At 39.0% G+C, this 16,603-nt stretch overlaps 1 protein-coding gene across 3 annotated transcripts in view; it reads left to right on the top strand.

Annotated features, from left to right (window-relative positions):
* Positions 1 to 965: 965 nt before the first annotated feature.
* The window catches only part of LOC107734438 (homeobox protein cut-like 1), a 121,446-nt gene continuing 105,808 nt past the window's right edge, over positions 966 to 16,603 (top strand). For all 3 annotated transcript variants that reach the window (XM_016546389.1, XM_016546390.1, XM_016546388.1), the window contains exon 1: positions 966 to 1,143. In XM_016546389.1, coding sequence (XP_016401875.1) covers positions 1,081 to 1,143 — 63 coding nt within the window. In that variant the 5' untranslated portion in view covers positions 966 to 1,080. The remainder of the gene's footprint in view (positions 1,144 to 16,603) is intronic.

Here is a 16,603-nt window from a genome sequence, read left to right as displayed (position 1 = left end):
ATTATGTATTTAGGTAATCAGTGTAATCACTGTCCAGCAATTAACATTGTTGGCTAAGCAGTGATTGGTTATCATCACTAATTGTGACAATTAATACAACGACATTGGATCATCACCATGTACCATGAACAATGAGGTGAGACGATATTACAGACGACCAATAGAGGGCGCTGCTCTCCAAGTTCAAGTTCAAAAGCAGTATTTCCAAATCATCAGGAATCGACCGGACAAGGGTTTATGTTATAACATCAAATCATCTAATGCCACCATCTTAAACACCGCCCATAATCATTTAAATGCATATTGCTTCATGCAGTATTTATAGGCTATGGAGAAGAATTAGATTGTGTTTCGTTTTATTTAAGTTATCGATCGACGTATCCACATTCTTCACGCAAGAATGCCCATAAAATCAATAAAATAGATGTATTGGTTTCTGAGTACAAACAGAGGGTAACTGGACATATAGACAACCAACAGCAAAACCAATATAAGACAATAGCGTACACACAAGAACATAAGATATATTTTCAATAGGATTAAAGATAAGAACAAATCAAAAATCAATATATCAGGTACGAATACAACAACAGGCCAGAAGGTTCTTCATCTGACCATGAGAAACATAAAAACACTCAAGCTGCGCGTTGCGTTGGCGCTGCGCGCGTCGCGTCAGATCTGATTAGCGTCTTGTAATATCTATCTATGGTGATAATAAAAAATCAATAACCGTGTAAACTCTCTTCTTTTAACGGATGAAAACGTATCCAGCATCCCCCTCCCTCTCCTGCGACACGGGGAGCTCGGCTGAACGCGGAAACTCCATCCCGCGTTTTCTGCCTTTTATTTAGGACGGTCTCAATAATTGTTTTCAGTAAAACCCTATTCAATATCGCAGGTTGGCGTTCGATAACTCCATTCCGCGCGCGCCCGAGCCGTTCGATCTGCTCTGCTCCGCTCCGTGTTTTGCGCGCGCTCCCCCGCCTCTCACTCTCTCGCTCGCGCTCTCTCTCTCGCTGAACTCCAGCCCCTCTCGCGCTCTCTCTATCAGCCTTTCATTCCGTCTCAATATGTCTCAAGATGGCGGCCAATGCGGGATCGATGTTTCAATATTGGAAACGCTTTGATTTGCAGCAGCTCCAGGTCAGCTCCCTTTCGCTTTGTACTCACTGTGTGTACCGGTAAGCCGGTCCCGGGGAGCGTCGCGCTGAGAAGTGTGGGCGCGTTGCTCTCGCGTCGGCTCTTTCGCCGGGTTCGGTGCCCATTGATTAAAGCGGCTCTCTCGCGCTGATCGGAAATTGATCCTCTTTGTTCAATTCCCATCGATCAACCATCACGGTCAAGGTGGATGCGGCCACTTTGGCAACGGGAGGCCGAAGGTTTCCCTATTCTTTCCGGCTCCTTTCCATCCTCGGGATGTTTTGGGAATAGTTTGTGCTGAAGAGATTTAGATAGTATGTTTGTGGAAATAATTTTGTGTTTAGAAGTGTGTCGCGCTACACGGGTGGCGCTGTGCTGGACCGAGACATTATTGCTTAGTAACGAGAGAGGTGTTAGACTGCCTTCCTTTTTAGATTTCGCCTCATTTATTGTTTACCAGCACTTTTTGTGTGACTTTAGAAGTTTATGAAGTTAGCAAACGCTAAGTTCAGCTTAGTAGGTAAGTTTAAAGTGTAGACGGAATTGGCTGCTAAACCTGCGCTAGACAGGAACAATTAAACACAAAACGACAAACAAACACGAACAGATGAACGTTTTTGTTAAATATAGATGTGTTACTGGTTTATTTCGTTATTCAGTTACAGAGCCGGAACAGATAGCTCGTCAAAACAATTTTAATGCAATTTCACTCTTTCCCCCCCCCCCTCACATATAACTTGTGTTCAAGTCGTTCTACAGAAATATGGAGCGTTTAAACGCAGGTGGGAATGTGAAGATTCGGTTTGCCCTGCAGTTGTTTTGGTTTAATGTTGTGGTATTTGTTTTTAAAATTGATTAGTTGTCAAAGTCAGAACTCTTTCGTTATTTGTAGTGTTCGTGCTGTAGGAGTATGAAGTACATTTGTTGCATTTGGTTAGGCATAAACAATAGACCCATGATTATATCAATTATTGATTAAGAGTTTATGTATTTATGAACTGAGGTCGCAAAGCTTAGCTAGAAAAAAAAATCGCTGACCTATTTTCCGATCGAACTTTAAATGTCCTCTTAACCAGTAACCATTTCTAAATCTTCACAAGCCTCACGAGTAATTTAAAAAACGATATCATATTATTTAAAAATCGATGTCATTGGATAGTAATAAGAAAACGAGCTTTTTGGATCGATTAGGTTTTCTGCGTTAAAAGTATTTTGCATATTTGTCAAATATTCTATTATGATAGCCTACTAAACTAAAACAGAATGTAGAATGCTCTATATGTGCATGTGTTGCAATATGTTTTGAGATGCTATTCCGATTTTGTGTAACATTAATCTGTAATAGTCAAACATTGCCCGACTCGTTGCATGTCAGATGTTTTGCTGTTTGATTATGTTGTGTTCTTGGAAAATCATTTATTCAATTAGGGTTCAGACATATAGTGTTGAACATAAAAGGACCACACACACAGCTGGGCATATTCTGATGTGGTGACTCTAAATTTTCAATGCTCTCCCTCCCTCCCTCCCTCCTCTCTCTCTCTTTCTATCTGTGTCCCAGGCTGATAAGAACTGGCATCAGCAAGTTCAGGCTTTGATGGTGTCATGGACGCTATTTATCATCGAATTTTTATCTCTTGCTACTTTTGTGTCTTTTCTATTCAAATCTTATTTTTCAGAATGTTTTAAGTGTGTTTATTTCTTGTTTTTTTCTGATTAACTTCACTGATTCACGCTTAATTGATGCCTCGATGTGAATCAGATGCCTCATATTACCCTGCAAAAACCGCACCAGACAGTGAAATAAAGTCGTCTGAATTATAATTTCCACAACCTAGTGACTCCAAGCAGACCTGTGTGTCTCATATATCCCAAACTTTTTGTTTGTCGGTGTCACCTGCCATGTCCTGTCACCATGTGGCTCTGAGTTCTGCGAATGCAGGTGAGGTGTAAGTGTACCTCACTTGGTGTGTGGTCCCGAGTTTTCGTGCGTCAACTCGGAGAGATTAGCGACTGACGCAGGCAGTTCTGCCACCATCAAGATGTGAGTAGTAGACTCTCTTGTCTGGACCTGCATTGGGCCCCTGTGATGACTTTAAAATGTGTTTGATATCTTTAATGAGGGGCACATGGGCCGGCTGTGGTACACTGTGTACCTAAACACCATAAGAGTGTAATCTGTTGCGTTTTCGGTTCCTCTGTGGTTACCGTATGAATGGCGCTGCTATATCTTTGAGACCTTGTACAGTATGCCTGTGAAGAGTTTTAGCAGATTAGGCTGCCAGACGTTATACTCGTAGTTGGATGTGCCTTCATCCACTTTTCTTACTGTAATAGATAATTAACTGATAACTTGTAATCTTGGGTAATAATTTATTAGATGAGTACACAAATGATGAAAGATATTTTAATATTTTTGAGGAGGTGGTTCATCACTTGCAGATGGAGTGTTTTCATTAAACATCACTTAATGAATTGAGCACCTGTATTTTGACTGTTTTAGTAATAACTGTCTGACTGACACCTGACTGGATTTGAAAGAATGGGGAAAGTCCCGAAAAAGTAAGCAGGAATGTCACCACGTGTCTGAGGAAATGTGGGTAAACTACTTTTAGGCATGGTTTTATTGCTGACATGAAAGATGAATAGAACAACAGCGTCTCTGTGGAGCCCACCGCACACATTCGCACAGACTCGGATCCTGACCACTTCAAAACCAAGCCAAATATATGATGAGGCCCCAAAACAACACATATTTGCATGTGGCCTCTCCAAATTTAGCCTCAAAGTAAAGCACTTCAATTGGCTCTTGTATTTGTCTAATTTAGCAATTTAGACTGATAAAAAATTCTGCGAGGCCCTTTGGTTTAAGTAGTTTTGAGGAAACCAAATGCATTTTCAGATATATTATTTGGTCTAAATTTGACCGAAATTGTACAGAAAATTTTTTTTTTTTGTGAAAATTTGTAGCCTTTTAACATTTATAAAGACAAAGAATATAGTAAAGCACTTAAATTGACTTTTGTATTTTTATAATTTCACAGTTTAGACTGATAATAAATTCTGCAATCCCTTTTGAGTGTATTGAATAGGCACTTTTGAGAAAACAACATTTTCAGATATTATTTGGGTAACACTATTTTAAGGACTAATTCTCACTATTAACTAGCATGCATATTACTAGCATATTGGCTGTTTAGTACTTATAAAGCACTTATTACCGCCTTATGCAGCATGACCATGTTTTAGATCCCTTAATCTTACCCCATACCTAAACTTAAAAACTAACTTACTAACTATTAATAAGCAGTTATTGAGGCAAACATCATAGTTAATAGTGAGAATTGGGCCATAAAATAAAGTGTTACCATTATTTGCTCAATATTTGACAAAAGTGTTCAGAAAAAGATTAAATTTGTGAATTGTGTACATTAATATCCTTTTCATATTTGTAAAGGCATGAAGAATGTTACATATGTTGCTTAAAGTCAATCTGTAGTGGTTGTCCGAATTATACAGGAAAAAAACTTTTGTTGTGAATTGTATACATTAGTAGCTTTATCTTTGTAAAGACATTAATACTATAATAAAGCAGTTCAATTGACTCAATTTATACTGATAATTAATTCTGCAAGGCCCTTTGAGTATCTTGAAATGCACTTTTGAGAAAACATTTTCAGATATATTATTTGGTCTAAATTTGACCGAATTGTACAGAATGTTGTAAACTGTATACATTGATAGCCTTTTCATATTTGTAAAGATATTACGAATATTACGTATGCAGTATAAGGTCCATCTGTACAGTTTCCTTTCCTGTGTGTGACAGGAGATTCAGTCTGTTGCCTTGCTTTGGTTATTAAAAAAAGTAGCGGTGCTTGTCGCTGAAAAGAATAGGTTAGCGATTTCAGATCTGGTACTTGAGCACCTTTGTTCTACAACCAGATCAGCCCAGACGCCGATAATCCCATACTATTTGAATGACCTGCTCTGGGAGGTGCTGCAATCTAAAATAAGAAGTGTTTTTTCTTGGTGTAGTTGTCTGCCATCTCAATGCGATCACTGTAGGCCAGCAATGGTGGCGTGAGTATAGCTCCTTTAAAGGAGACTCAGGTCCTCTGTGATAAATACTTGATGATGATGTATTTTTATTCTGTCTAAAGAGGGAATCGTTCACCGGCCCCCAATGTATTTTAGCTTGTGTATAAGATAAAGCTGTGTGTGCTTAAATGTATATTTATAGATAAATATGTGCTTAAATAGATATTTTTTACTGGAATATGTAATATGAAGTGGCTAAATAGGCCTAGTTAATGAAAGTGTTTTAAGCGAGTGCTTTTTATAGGTGTGTGTGTTGACCCCTCTTTCCTTTGCTGATCGTTCTGCAGTCGGTTGCTGGAGATAAAGATGGCAGGAAGAATTCAGTGGCCATGGGAAGGGGGGGGGGAGGCCATGTGCCAGCACACTCTCTCTCTCTCTCTCTCGCTGTCACCCTCTCTCAGACACTCATACACACGGTCATTACTTCACTGACTGCCCCCTTTTGCTGTGTCTGAGGGCTGGGGTTTCACAGGGGGGGCTGCTCCCCTCCCGCCCCACACAGGGAAGCCAGAACTCTGACGCCACCAGGATAATTAGCCGTCCATTTCAAATAGAGCCCGAGTTGGAGGAGGGAATGAGAGCGCTCGCCCCTCCCACCCCTTCTCTCTTCCTCTCTTTTTCTCTCTTTCTTGCTTCCTTTCACTCGTACTTTATGGTGTGTTTGGTCTGCGTGCCCGTGCACTCTGGAAATTCTTCCAGTTTGAAGGAATTTAACGCCTCTGATTTGTTTTAGAGCAGCTGAATTGAGAAAAAGAGCAAATTGCAAACGAAAACTAAAGTTTATTGGTACCATAATGGTCTTTTTCTGTGTGCAACTTTAAAGTCAAAAGGCATTTTTAAGTAAAAAAAAAAATCAAGTAGACCCTTTTTTACTTTCTTGATGCATGTTTCTAGTTTAATTGTGAATGATTTATCGGTGCATTTTATTTCAAATTGAAAAATGTTTTTGTAAACTTTCATTAAAATGTGATAAATTTGCTCTTCCTTTGTTGATGACATCACCACACTGGCTATTTGATAATGTAACTAACAGTCAAACATCCTATTTTGTTTTGTTTTAGATAGCTTACATTAAATGGAGCCTTTGACAATTAAAGCCATTTTTTCATGATTCCATCAATTCCTCATGGATAAAAAGTTCTGACCTACAGGCTTTCTTGAGTTAAATTTGAAACTTGAACATTTGTTTCCTGGTGGTTGTTCAAAAACTACTTAAAGCCTTGAACATGGGAGAAAATGGACTGCTGAATAATATTTATGTAAAATAGTGTTAAAACAATGCGTCAGGTTATTACTGTGATAGACTGTGGAAAAAGGTTAGAACAGCGTTTTATTTGCTTCTGTTCAGAAACATCTGGAAAGAGTTTGAGGGAAGTAGTTCTGAATTAAGAGCCATGGGAAAGAGATCTGCTCCGATTGCCCTCTTTCCTGAGCGAAGGAGCGAGAGAGAGATAAAGGGAAGTTTAGTCCAAATGGTCTTTTTGTATATTGACACTAAAAACAGATTTTATACTTAAGAATCATTACGACTGTCTTCTTGTTCAATGTTATCTGTTCTGTGTCATTTGAATTTATCGGTTTTAATGGCTACATTAAACAAAAATTACAGTGCTTTTATGCAAGTTGTACATTTAGATTCTGTCATAAACAACAAATTTAAACCTAGCTGGATCAAACTAACATTTGTTATGATTGCCCCATCCTTGAACGTTTCTTACTGCAACCCGATCTATTGTTTTCAGACAAGATTCACCAAGTCTATGATGGGAAGAGCATGTTTTTATTTCTAGTCTTCGCTGCCATTTCGAGGCTCCGCCGCACCACCCTAATTCGCCGCAGATATGTTTAAAAAAATCACAACCATGGAGATCAAAGACCTTGACAAAGCCTGTGACTTTACTGTGCAAAAAACTAATGAGGTGCATCTTCCTGTGTCTGGATGCTTTTTCATCTTGTCCTTGTCTGCTGTTGTCGCCGGTGGTCAATATGTTGTTTACAGCAACCCTCGGTTTACTCTCATTTGGAATTATCTGCAAATTTCTGCAAAAAAATCTGTGAACAAATGAAACTTCGCTAGCTATGAAGCTGTTTTCTAAAGTTAACATGAAATCAAAATTTTGAAAGTTACGTTTATTAATGCATGTTTCTGGTTGTTTGTCTTTGTAATCTTTATAATACAATAATTAGCTCTGAGCCTGAAACGACTTTACGACTGACGTCTTTTCACCAACTTGCTTGTTTCAGTCAAAATCTATTGAATATAACCCCTTTAGATAATTTGAATATTCTGTTACCATCAGAAGTATGTCACATTACAGACATACAAAGGCTTGCAAACACATTTTAATGCTGAGATAAACCACAAATTGTTGGTGTTAGGTGTAAACGAGACAGCTAATTATTGGCAACTTTGCCTCTTGAAATCAACATGAAATCAAAATGGACTGTATTTACTTTCTAAATACGTGTTTTAGGTCTCATTGTAAGTGTTATGTAGTGTTTATTCATAAAGTAACAAGTTGCTCCATCTCCAAACTGAAGACACCAAACTTATTTTTTTGGCCTACATCGTTGAGTATCGTTATCCTTAAATTGTGCCACATTATGTAACTAAAATTGTTTGCGAACACTGTTTCTTGTTAAATTAATCATGAAAGTAGCTTAAAGTCTGATCTTCCTTCCTGGTATTGTAGTATTTTTAAAGTTTTCTCACCGGTGAATGACACATGATGTAGCCCATCGGTTCCCAATTCCAGTCCTCGCGTTGCCCCGCTCTGCATATTTTGCGTGTCTCGCTTAGTTAACACACCCGATTCAGATAACCAGCTCGTTAGAAGAGAGCTACGTGCATGAACTGTGTTCTGATCGATATGATCCCTACACAGTGTTTTTTGCGCCCTACTCCCTGAGCAGGAGAAATCCGTTGAAGTTTACCTCTCTTCGGAACATGGGCTGGAATTGGGACCCGCTGATGTAGTCTATTGTAGTAATGCTGTTTCTGGTATTCTGGTCTGTGAGCGTATATGCGTTCAGGGGGCGTGGCTTTGGACGGCGATTGCAGGGAGGGTGGGACGTTCGCTTTCAGTGCTATCAGGCTTAAGTTAGCATTTTCCAAGATCTCCTACTGCACCTTTAATGCCACACTGCTAGTTATCGGTGCTTCCACTTCAAAATGAAATGAAAATTGGCCGTATTTACTTTGTTTGTAAATGCAAGTTCTGGGTCTTATTGTAAACAAGTTCAAGTTATTCCACAGAAAAAAAAATGTTTGTCATAATTCGATTAATAATGCCTCTGAACCAAACTGTCATTTTTACTTCTCTACATTGCAATTTTGTTATCCTTAGAATTATGTCTTGACTAAAATTGTTTGCGAACGCTGTTTCATGTTGGCTTCAACTGCGAGTGATTGGTGAAACTAGCTAGCAGTGAAGCCAAACCGCTGTTTATCTCAACACAAAACATAAAATGAGCCGTCATGATCTCGTACTCGGTTCCGAACAGCAGGCAGACGTCATCCCTCGCTCGATAATTTACTGGGAGAGATTTTGTTTGAAAAATAGAGATTGTATTTGCTCTTTAAATATCAGAGTATCGATTGCACACGGCGGCAGCGGGAGAAGACTCGCAGTCGGAACTGTTAATGTGTGGGAGACTCGAGAGGCTGGAATCTCACTCACATGCCATGTTTGATAAAAGCCCAGCTCTTAGGGGGCTATGAACAGTCCATTTCAGCTGAGGCGAGGCGGAGGCGCGCACCTCTCTTTCTCCCTTTATCTCTCTCGCTCTCCTTCTCTCTCTCACTTTCTTACTGCTCGCTGTGAGAGATGATTGAAAAGCTGGAGTTTCCATCAGCGGCCGTCAGCTGTAAATGTACTCAGACTGCTGAAACAGCCCTGCGTTGTTGCTGACCGTGGCATGGGACAGAGGATGTAGCGCCATATTGCATTGTGTGTAGTGTGCCAGCATAATCAGGTGTGAATAAGTAGGTCAGCTGTGGCCTGTGTTTCGCATTGCCGGTTGGTAATTCTGACGGCAGCCGATAGTTTTTTTGTGTGCAGTCGGTGGTTTGTGGATTGTTGAAGTTGAAGACTGTTTGCGGGAAGAGAGGGATGTTCACAGCTTGTGTGTTCAGATGAAGGATGATTCACATTTGTGTTGGGTTACATAAGATGCCAACTCTTTGGGGGGTGACCAAAGCTTTTTTCTTTTTGCACTCGATGTTTCTCCTTCACTTTCATTCTGTCATTTCGCATTCAGACTCTCTCTCGTTGGCACATAGCCTTGGTTTGATTGCCAACTGAGAAAGTGCCGTGGCAGTATCAGGATACCTGACGTAAGGTGACACACTCTTTTGTCCGACGGTCTTGCGCGGCTACTTCCTTTGAGTGCGTTCTGTCGAGAGACATCTGGACTGCTGTTTAACTTCGCTGTCTCGAGCATAAACAGGTGTTTTTGTGACTAAATGAATGGATTAACCAGCAGACCCAGACACAGTTCCACTCCAGACTCAATGCCAAATTTCTTTTTAACCTTGTACCGTGTGCGTAATCCTAGAGATATAAATAGCCTTCCCCAATAAGAACTGGAAGGAAGGGCACACGCACAGCAACCTTCATACGTTTCATTGTGATGCATTTACCTAATTTGTTAAAAAGTAAGATTTGTAAGCGTAAAAAAATATAGAGTCGAATTGAGGCCTTGTGGCCTTTTGACTTATGTGGTTTAGGCATGTGCAAAACTACATTAAAAACTACAACTTATTGTTCATAAAGGGATAGTTCTGTCATCATTTACTCACACTTATGTTGTTCCATGTTTTTTTTGTCTCTACAATGAAAGGCAATGGGATCCAGTGTTTTGTTGTTTCAAAATATCTTCTTTTGTGTTCTGCAGAAGAAAAAAGTTATATAGGTTTGGAATGAAATGAGAGTGTGATGAACAAAATGACAGAATTTACATTTTTCGGTGAACTATCCCTTTAAGGAAGAAGAGAATTATTAGGCTGGTTTAGGGGGCACCTGGTCCTATAAGATGCTGATGGCAAAATAAAAAGAAATCACATGTAATATAAATGTAACTGTAAACTTAATAATGATTGTAATACGAAAAAAAAAACTATAGAAGTTGTACCCTTGCATAACTTCGCTGTGTTGTACAAATTCTTACAAAAGTTGTCATAAGAGTATATTGCAGTCTTTATATTAAAAATGCATTTGGGGTTGGGGTCCTATGCTCACCAAGGCTGCATTTATTTGATCAAAAATACAGTAAAACTGTATTATTACAATTTAAAATAATGTTTTTTTAAAGAATATATTTTCAAATGTAATTGAGTCCTGTTATAGCAAAGCTGAATTTTCAGCATCATTACTCCAGTCTTCAGTGTCACATGATCCTTCAGAAACCATGTGCTTGAGAAACATTTATAATTTTCAATATTTATTTGAAATAGAAATGCATAGATTTTTTAAATAGAACTCTTTTTAGTATTGTCTTTATGGTCACTTTTGATCAATTTAATGCATCCTTGCTAAATTAAAATATAGGCTAAATAAAAAAAAAAATCTTACTGAGACCAAACTTTTAAAAAGTAGTGTATAACGTGAGTTTTTTTTTCATAAGCACAATCACGTAAACTGGCTAAGCCTCTATAATCTAATGAGAATACTGTCTGTAAAAACAGGAGTTTTCGTTGGAAACTGTTAGAGAGGTTTTTGAGGAGCCCCAGATGCTCAGTACATTATGTGATATGATGGTGGCTCCTAATTTAGCCGCGGTCTTATCCTGTACGGATGAGTAATTGTGTCCATAAAGAAGGTTAATCTTCATAACAGGGGAACATAAACCAGATCTCTCTGGATCCTCTTCTGTTTCTGCACAGAACAGTGTAAGAGAATATTTCTAAAGCTCAGAGCAGGGAACTTTTTTTGGTTGGAAGAATTTAGTGCAGTTTCTGAGAAAATAAACATTACGCTTCAATTTGCTCCTTACAGTTATTGTCTGGTCTCAGGAAGACCGGTTAGGAGAGGTTTTGGGAGCACTTATTTTAGACCAGCTTTCTGCTGTTCCCCAGCAGGAAAGTCTGGACCGCTGGGGGTTGGGGAAGACAGCATTTCGTAACGTCTCAAAGTTTCCGGAACAGTTCACCTCAGAACTTTCGAGTGCCGTCTCGCTCCATTACTATTCTCAGAGAGTCTCAGGTAGCCATGGCGAAGAGTTTGCACCCAGCTGTGGTTTAAGTGCTCTGTGAGAATGGGAAATAATCAGGAGACCCTTTAACCTCCTGTCCGCACTTTTTCTCTTCTGTCTTACTTTCACTCTCTCACGAGCACACACACACACATACACACACTTTTGGGTTTTATTCCAGACGTCCCTTGCCAGCCTGGGCTCAGCACTTTAAAAACCCAAACAAAACAAATCCTCTGCGGGGGCCTTCAGTGCCTAGGGAACCGGGCAGCTCCACCTCACACTCAGCGGCAGCAGGGCTCCCTGATCTGGCTTGGAGCTAGACTTTGGCTGAACTTTCACTTTTGCCTGAAACAGTTATTATTAGTGACCTGAAAACCTCCAGGAGGAGTGGAAATGGAAGCCAGATGCCGTTAGTGGCTGGAAAACGATATTAAGCTTTCAAATGGTGCCCATGGGGAGGGAAACTGACATGGATTTCCATGTTTGGGGGGGGTACAGTGACCCTGGCACTGCTCTGCTGATTTGTTCTGCCGATGGCTTGCGCTTACATATCGTTACAGGCGGGGGGGGGGGGGTTGGGGGGGGGATTGGGGAAGGGTCGGACCTTCAAATTTGGTTGTTTGTGGGGACGCTACTGTTATCTCTGATTGTACATATGGCAAAACATTGATGTTTCTTAAGATGATAATTTAGCTAAATGATAATTTTTTTTCACAGACTTTTAATGATATTCCCTATCTCAGTTTTTTAATGATCTTTAGCATCTCAATATGTTGATTTTTTTCCCCAGATTTTTAATGAAACTTAGAAATCTGAAATCGCTCAAAAAGCAGATTTTTTTTCAGCTAAAGGTAGTTAGTTTTAACCAAACAATCAATGTTGCCAGTGTAAACTAAGATATTCATGTAAAATAGGTAAAAATCTATTTTAAAATAATAATTTCCCATAATTTTTTAAATTAAATTAGCCTATTTCAGATTTTAAAAAAATTTAATAAACAGCTTTATTTTACTTTTTTTAATTTAATAAGTTGCTGTAATATTTACATAAATATATTTTTTACTAAAACATTTTAAAGTATGTGGGGACATCTGTAAACAATTTTGAGTTTTGACTGAAGAGAATTTTGAGTCAATTCACTCTAATGGACAGTTTCGTCACCATTTTTTAATAAAATATTAATCTTAGATTTCTCATTCTTGCAATGTGTGACCTAAAGAGTGGTCACAAAATTTTAGTGGCTTTTGGAAACTGAATAGCCAAAAAAACCCAACCAATTATTTCACCAACAAAATAATATTGAACATAACATAAATATTCAGTACCGTATTGACCCGAATATAAGACGATGTTTTTTTCTTGGAAATACATCTGAAAAAACGCGGTCGTCTTATATTCAGGGTCTAGACTTTGACATGTCAATAATACACCCACAACACTAGGTGGCGCCAAATATGCATAAAACGAGTGTGCCATGAAATACGTAATGTAATGCGTGTTGTAAAGATCGCGAGCAAAACAAAAGAGAAAGAAAATCTTACAGCTGCATGAGTCGTGACTGTCCTGTTAGCCTGATGGGACCAAACTCCCTTTGTGATTTTAAAACGTAAGACAGTACCCAGATTTGAAGATTACAGTAAGATTTAACTTCTACTGTTCATAAGATTTTGGTAGGCTACTATTAGATGGATAGCGTAAATGTCCTAATTCAGATGGGCTATGTTTTTTTTTTTTATGGTATATCAAAAAGTGTATATTTTTTAAATGTGATTGTTGGTACATTTTACCAGTTTTTACCATACTTTCAAAACAAAAATTAAAATAGGAAAAATATGCAATATGAAAATAATTGAAGACAAAATGTGTTTTACTGAGAAAAAACAAGATTTGGTTTTTAAAAAGCCTTTTTCCAAAAGGTACATCTGGAAAAAGGGGGGTCGTCTTATAATCAGGGTCGTCTTATATTCGGGCCAATACGGTATTCACCTTTGGCCTGTTAGTTTAGCTATGGAGGCATTGTTAGTTTGTATCCAGCTTTTCTTACAAAGTCTCAAACTTGAGTCTCCATTTATGTCCACTGTAAACTCTCTCTGTTACCTGTAATGTTTACTTTAGGGAAAGATAAACCCTTACTCTGCTTTTCAGGTGCTATGGGAACAGCGACAGTCTGACAGTGACGTCCCGGGATCGTTGCACCTCCAGTCCAGGGAGACGATGCAACACACACTGCCCCTTTAATTCCAGCACTTCCTCATCCCCTTGTTCTCTCTCTTTATACAAAATGTCTGTGCAGCCTCCAGCGTGGTTCTGTCTCCAGGAGGGTAATTATTTTTAGCAGGAAGTGTCTGAAAATGGACTGTGCTTGGTCAGATGTGTGTGTGTGTGTGTTGGTCCCTGGCTGGCTGGCCTAGCTTGCAGTGAGGAGAGATTGGCGGGATGTTGGTGTTGTTATTAGTCCTAACAGCAGCCGTGCAGAGGATGTGCTCTCCTCGGTCCCGTGGGATATCAGAGACAGATCCACAGAGATCAGAGGGCCGAATTTATCAGGTGAATTTCAGCCAGAGGGAATGAAAATAGCAGGCTAGCCGAGGAGGCTTTTTGCTTATTTATGAGAACGTCATACCTGCCCTATATCGACGTGATCACATTTTACTGTGTTATTGTGCTACTACCAACATTTTCATCCTTTGGTGGTCAAGGGGGATTTTTCAAAACCCTTTGATGTTGTTCTTCTCGCCCCTTAAATCAACAGAGTTTGGCAAATCGCACTTGCGTTTGTACAATTTCCCAAATTTACCCAGTGACTGTGCAAGTTAAAAAAAGATTGTGGGAAAACAGATGATGGCCAGCGTTATAGTCATCAGTCTGTGCGGGATTGTTTGAGGTGTTTGCCTTCAGTTCGGCTAGGCTATTTCTCTTGGCAGGCCGATATGTACATCTGACACTGATGGCTTCCCTGACCATCAGCCAGAGAATATTTCAAACAACTTGCTTTTAAAAAGACCGCTGTGCGTCCTGGGAGTTACAGCATAATTAAACAGACTTGAACCTCTCTGCGCAGAAACAAATCACTATAAATATCGACATACTGAAAAGGCCTCTGTGCCTGCGGTCTTCCATAATTTTTGCATTAAAAAAAAATTAATTATTAAATAAGATTAATCACATTTGTATTTCTTGCTCTTTGTTTTACATGTGAATCATATCAAGACAGTTTTCTTTATCATTTTGTGTGTTTTGTACATTTAAAGTTTTAAAATTATTTTTTATTTAAAAGCATATTGTTTTGTCTTATTTTTGCCTTGTTTGTAAGAACAGTGTAGACAAACTGGCAATCAAAAGAAAAATAGGAAAATCTGATCTTAACAAAACAGAACATCCAGTTCTGATGGTACGATTTGAGACCTCAGCCCACCTAAAACATCTCAATCCCTGATTTAGGGGTCTGTTTTATCTCTGCGAGCAATCAGGTGGCTTATATTCGCTTTTAATCCAGGAATTTCACTTACACTGAGGTATTATCTCAGTTAAACACACGTCTACACACAGATACTCATTCCAAATGCATCCAAGACCTCCATTATGGAGAGATACATTATCTGTCACGCTGGAATGTGCGTATTGTTATGGATTTACACGACCTGCATCCGAGGCCAGAGATAGGGGGGTGGGGGGAGAAAGAGTCGGTGACTCGATGAGTAGAAGCACCCTGTTTTGCCTAACGTTTCTTCGGTTTGTATAACTTCCGTTGGTGTCTGAGTCATTGGTTCAAGTCTCTGGGAAATATGTTCTGCACTATTTGCACTGCCGGGAGCTCCAAGATTTAAACTACTGATCTCATGCTAATTCCAATTTTGAGGATCCATCCAGAAATGTCTGATAGTGATCTGTCATATCCAGGAAGTTCAAACAAGTTCAGAATCGCTGGAATGTTCCTTGAATTGAGGACGGCACAAGTCACGTGACCAAGGTTCAAAATGCACACTCTCCACAAGCCAAATACGGGTAAAAATTTGTTTTTGGCCATTAAACCACCATAGTACATGATTAGAATAATAATCTGAGATAAGTGATGTGAATGATTGAAATCAAAGACTTTCAAAACACCTACCAACAAAAGAACTCTGAGACTTGAGATGCTTGTCTAACAGCTTTTACCTCAGTGTAAAATTTACCATCATAAGTGTGTCTAGGATGTTATTTGCTGACACATATGTAATTTTCCTTGAATTTAGTTAAATTAAAATTCTTCACTTTTTGTGTTAGGTGCTGTTTAAAAGAGACATATTATGCCCCTTTTTACAATATGTAATATAAGTCTCTGTGTCCCCAGAATGCGTCTGTGAAGTTTCAGCTCAAAATACCCCACAGATCATTTATTATATCATTTTGAAAATTCCTATTTTGAGTGGAAGCAGAAACACGCTGTTTTTCGTGCCTGTCTCTTTAAATCTTTAAATGAGCTGCTGCTCCCCGCCCCCTTTTTCAGAATAGAGCTGCGCCCTTACAGCTTGTACCTGCTAAAAACATCTGTTTTGGTTCTAATTATCATGTCTATCACGCTGAAATCATGTGTTTTAAACCGTATTAGTTTAAACCTCTGATATACGGATTTGTGTGGCAGCAGCGTAATATACAGTAAATACATCAATAAATCACTGCTCTTTTGTCTCCTCTGAGGCTGGGACTCTAAATAGTGTTCTGTGCTCGTCTGTGCTGCCAAAGGCCGAACAGTTAGCATGTTTTGCTCAAACTTTCGCCATGGCATTAGAACTAGTACACCTCTGTCGCTTGCGAAATCAAAATGTCTGCGCCGTGGGTGGAAATTTACAGATTAAGGGGCAGTAATATTATAATGAGATCCCTTTGCAACGCCACTGTAGGGGAGCAAAATCAGACGCGCTCGTTTTTTCAGATGCTTGAAGAAAAAGCCTCAACAAAGTTACTGGGTATGGGTGGGCGTTAGGGCTGTCAAAATGGCTGAAAAACTAAATTCGAATTTTTTACTTAAATATTATCAATATTCGAATTATATTAGAATTTAAAAGGCATAATTTCAGTTAGGGGGAAAAAAGGTTTTTGGCTTCTCTCCTGAGGCCACATCGAGCAAAATATTATGCACGTTTCTTGAAAGCATAATAAAATAACACGACTATCTTTGAAAAAA

The sequence above is a fragment of the Sinocyclocheilus rhinocerous genome, unplaced genomic scaffold (genome assembly GCF_001515625.1).
Source record: "Sinocyclocheilus rhinocerous isolate Xijiao unplaced genomic scaffold, SAMN03320098_v1.1 scaffold1211, whole genome shotgun sequence".
NCBI classification, from domain to species: domain Eukaryota; kingdom Metazoa; phylum Chordata; class Actinopteri; order Cypriniformes; family Cyprinidae; genus Sinocyclocheilus; species Sinocyclocheilus rhinocerous.
The sequence above is the reverse complement of the archived record's forward strand: the minus strand, read 5'-3'. Positions and strand labels throughout refer to the sequence as shown.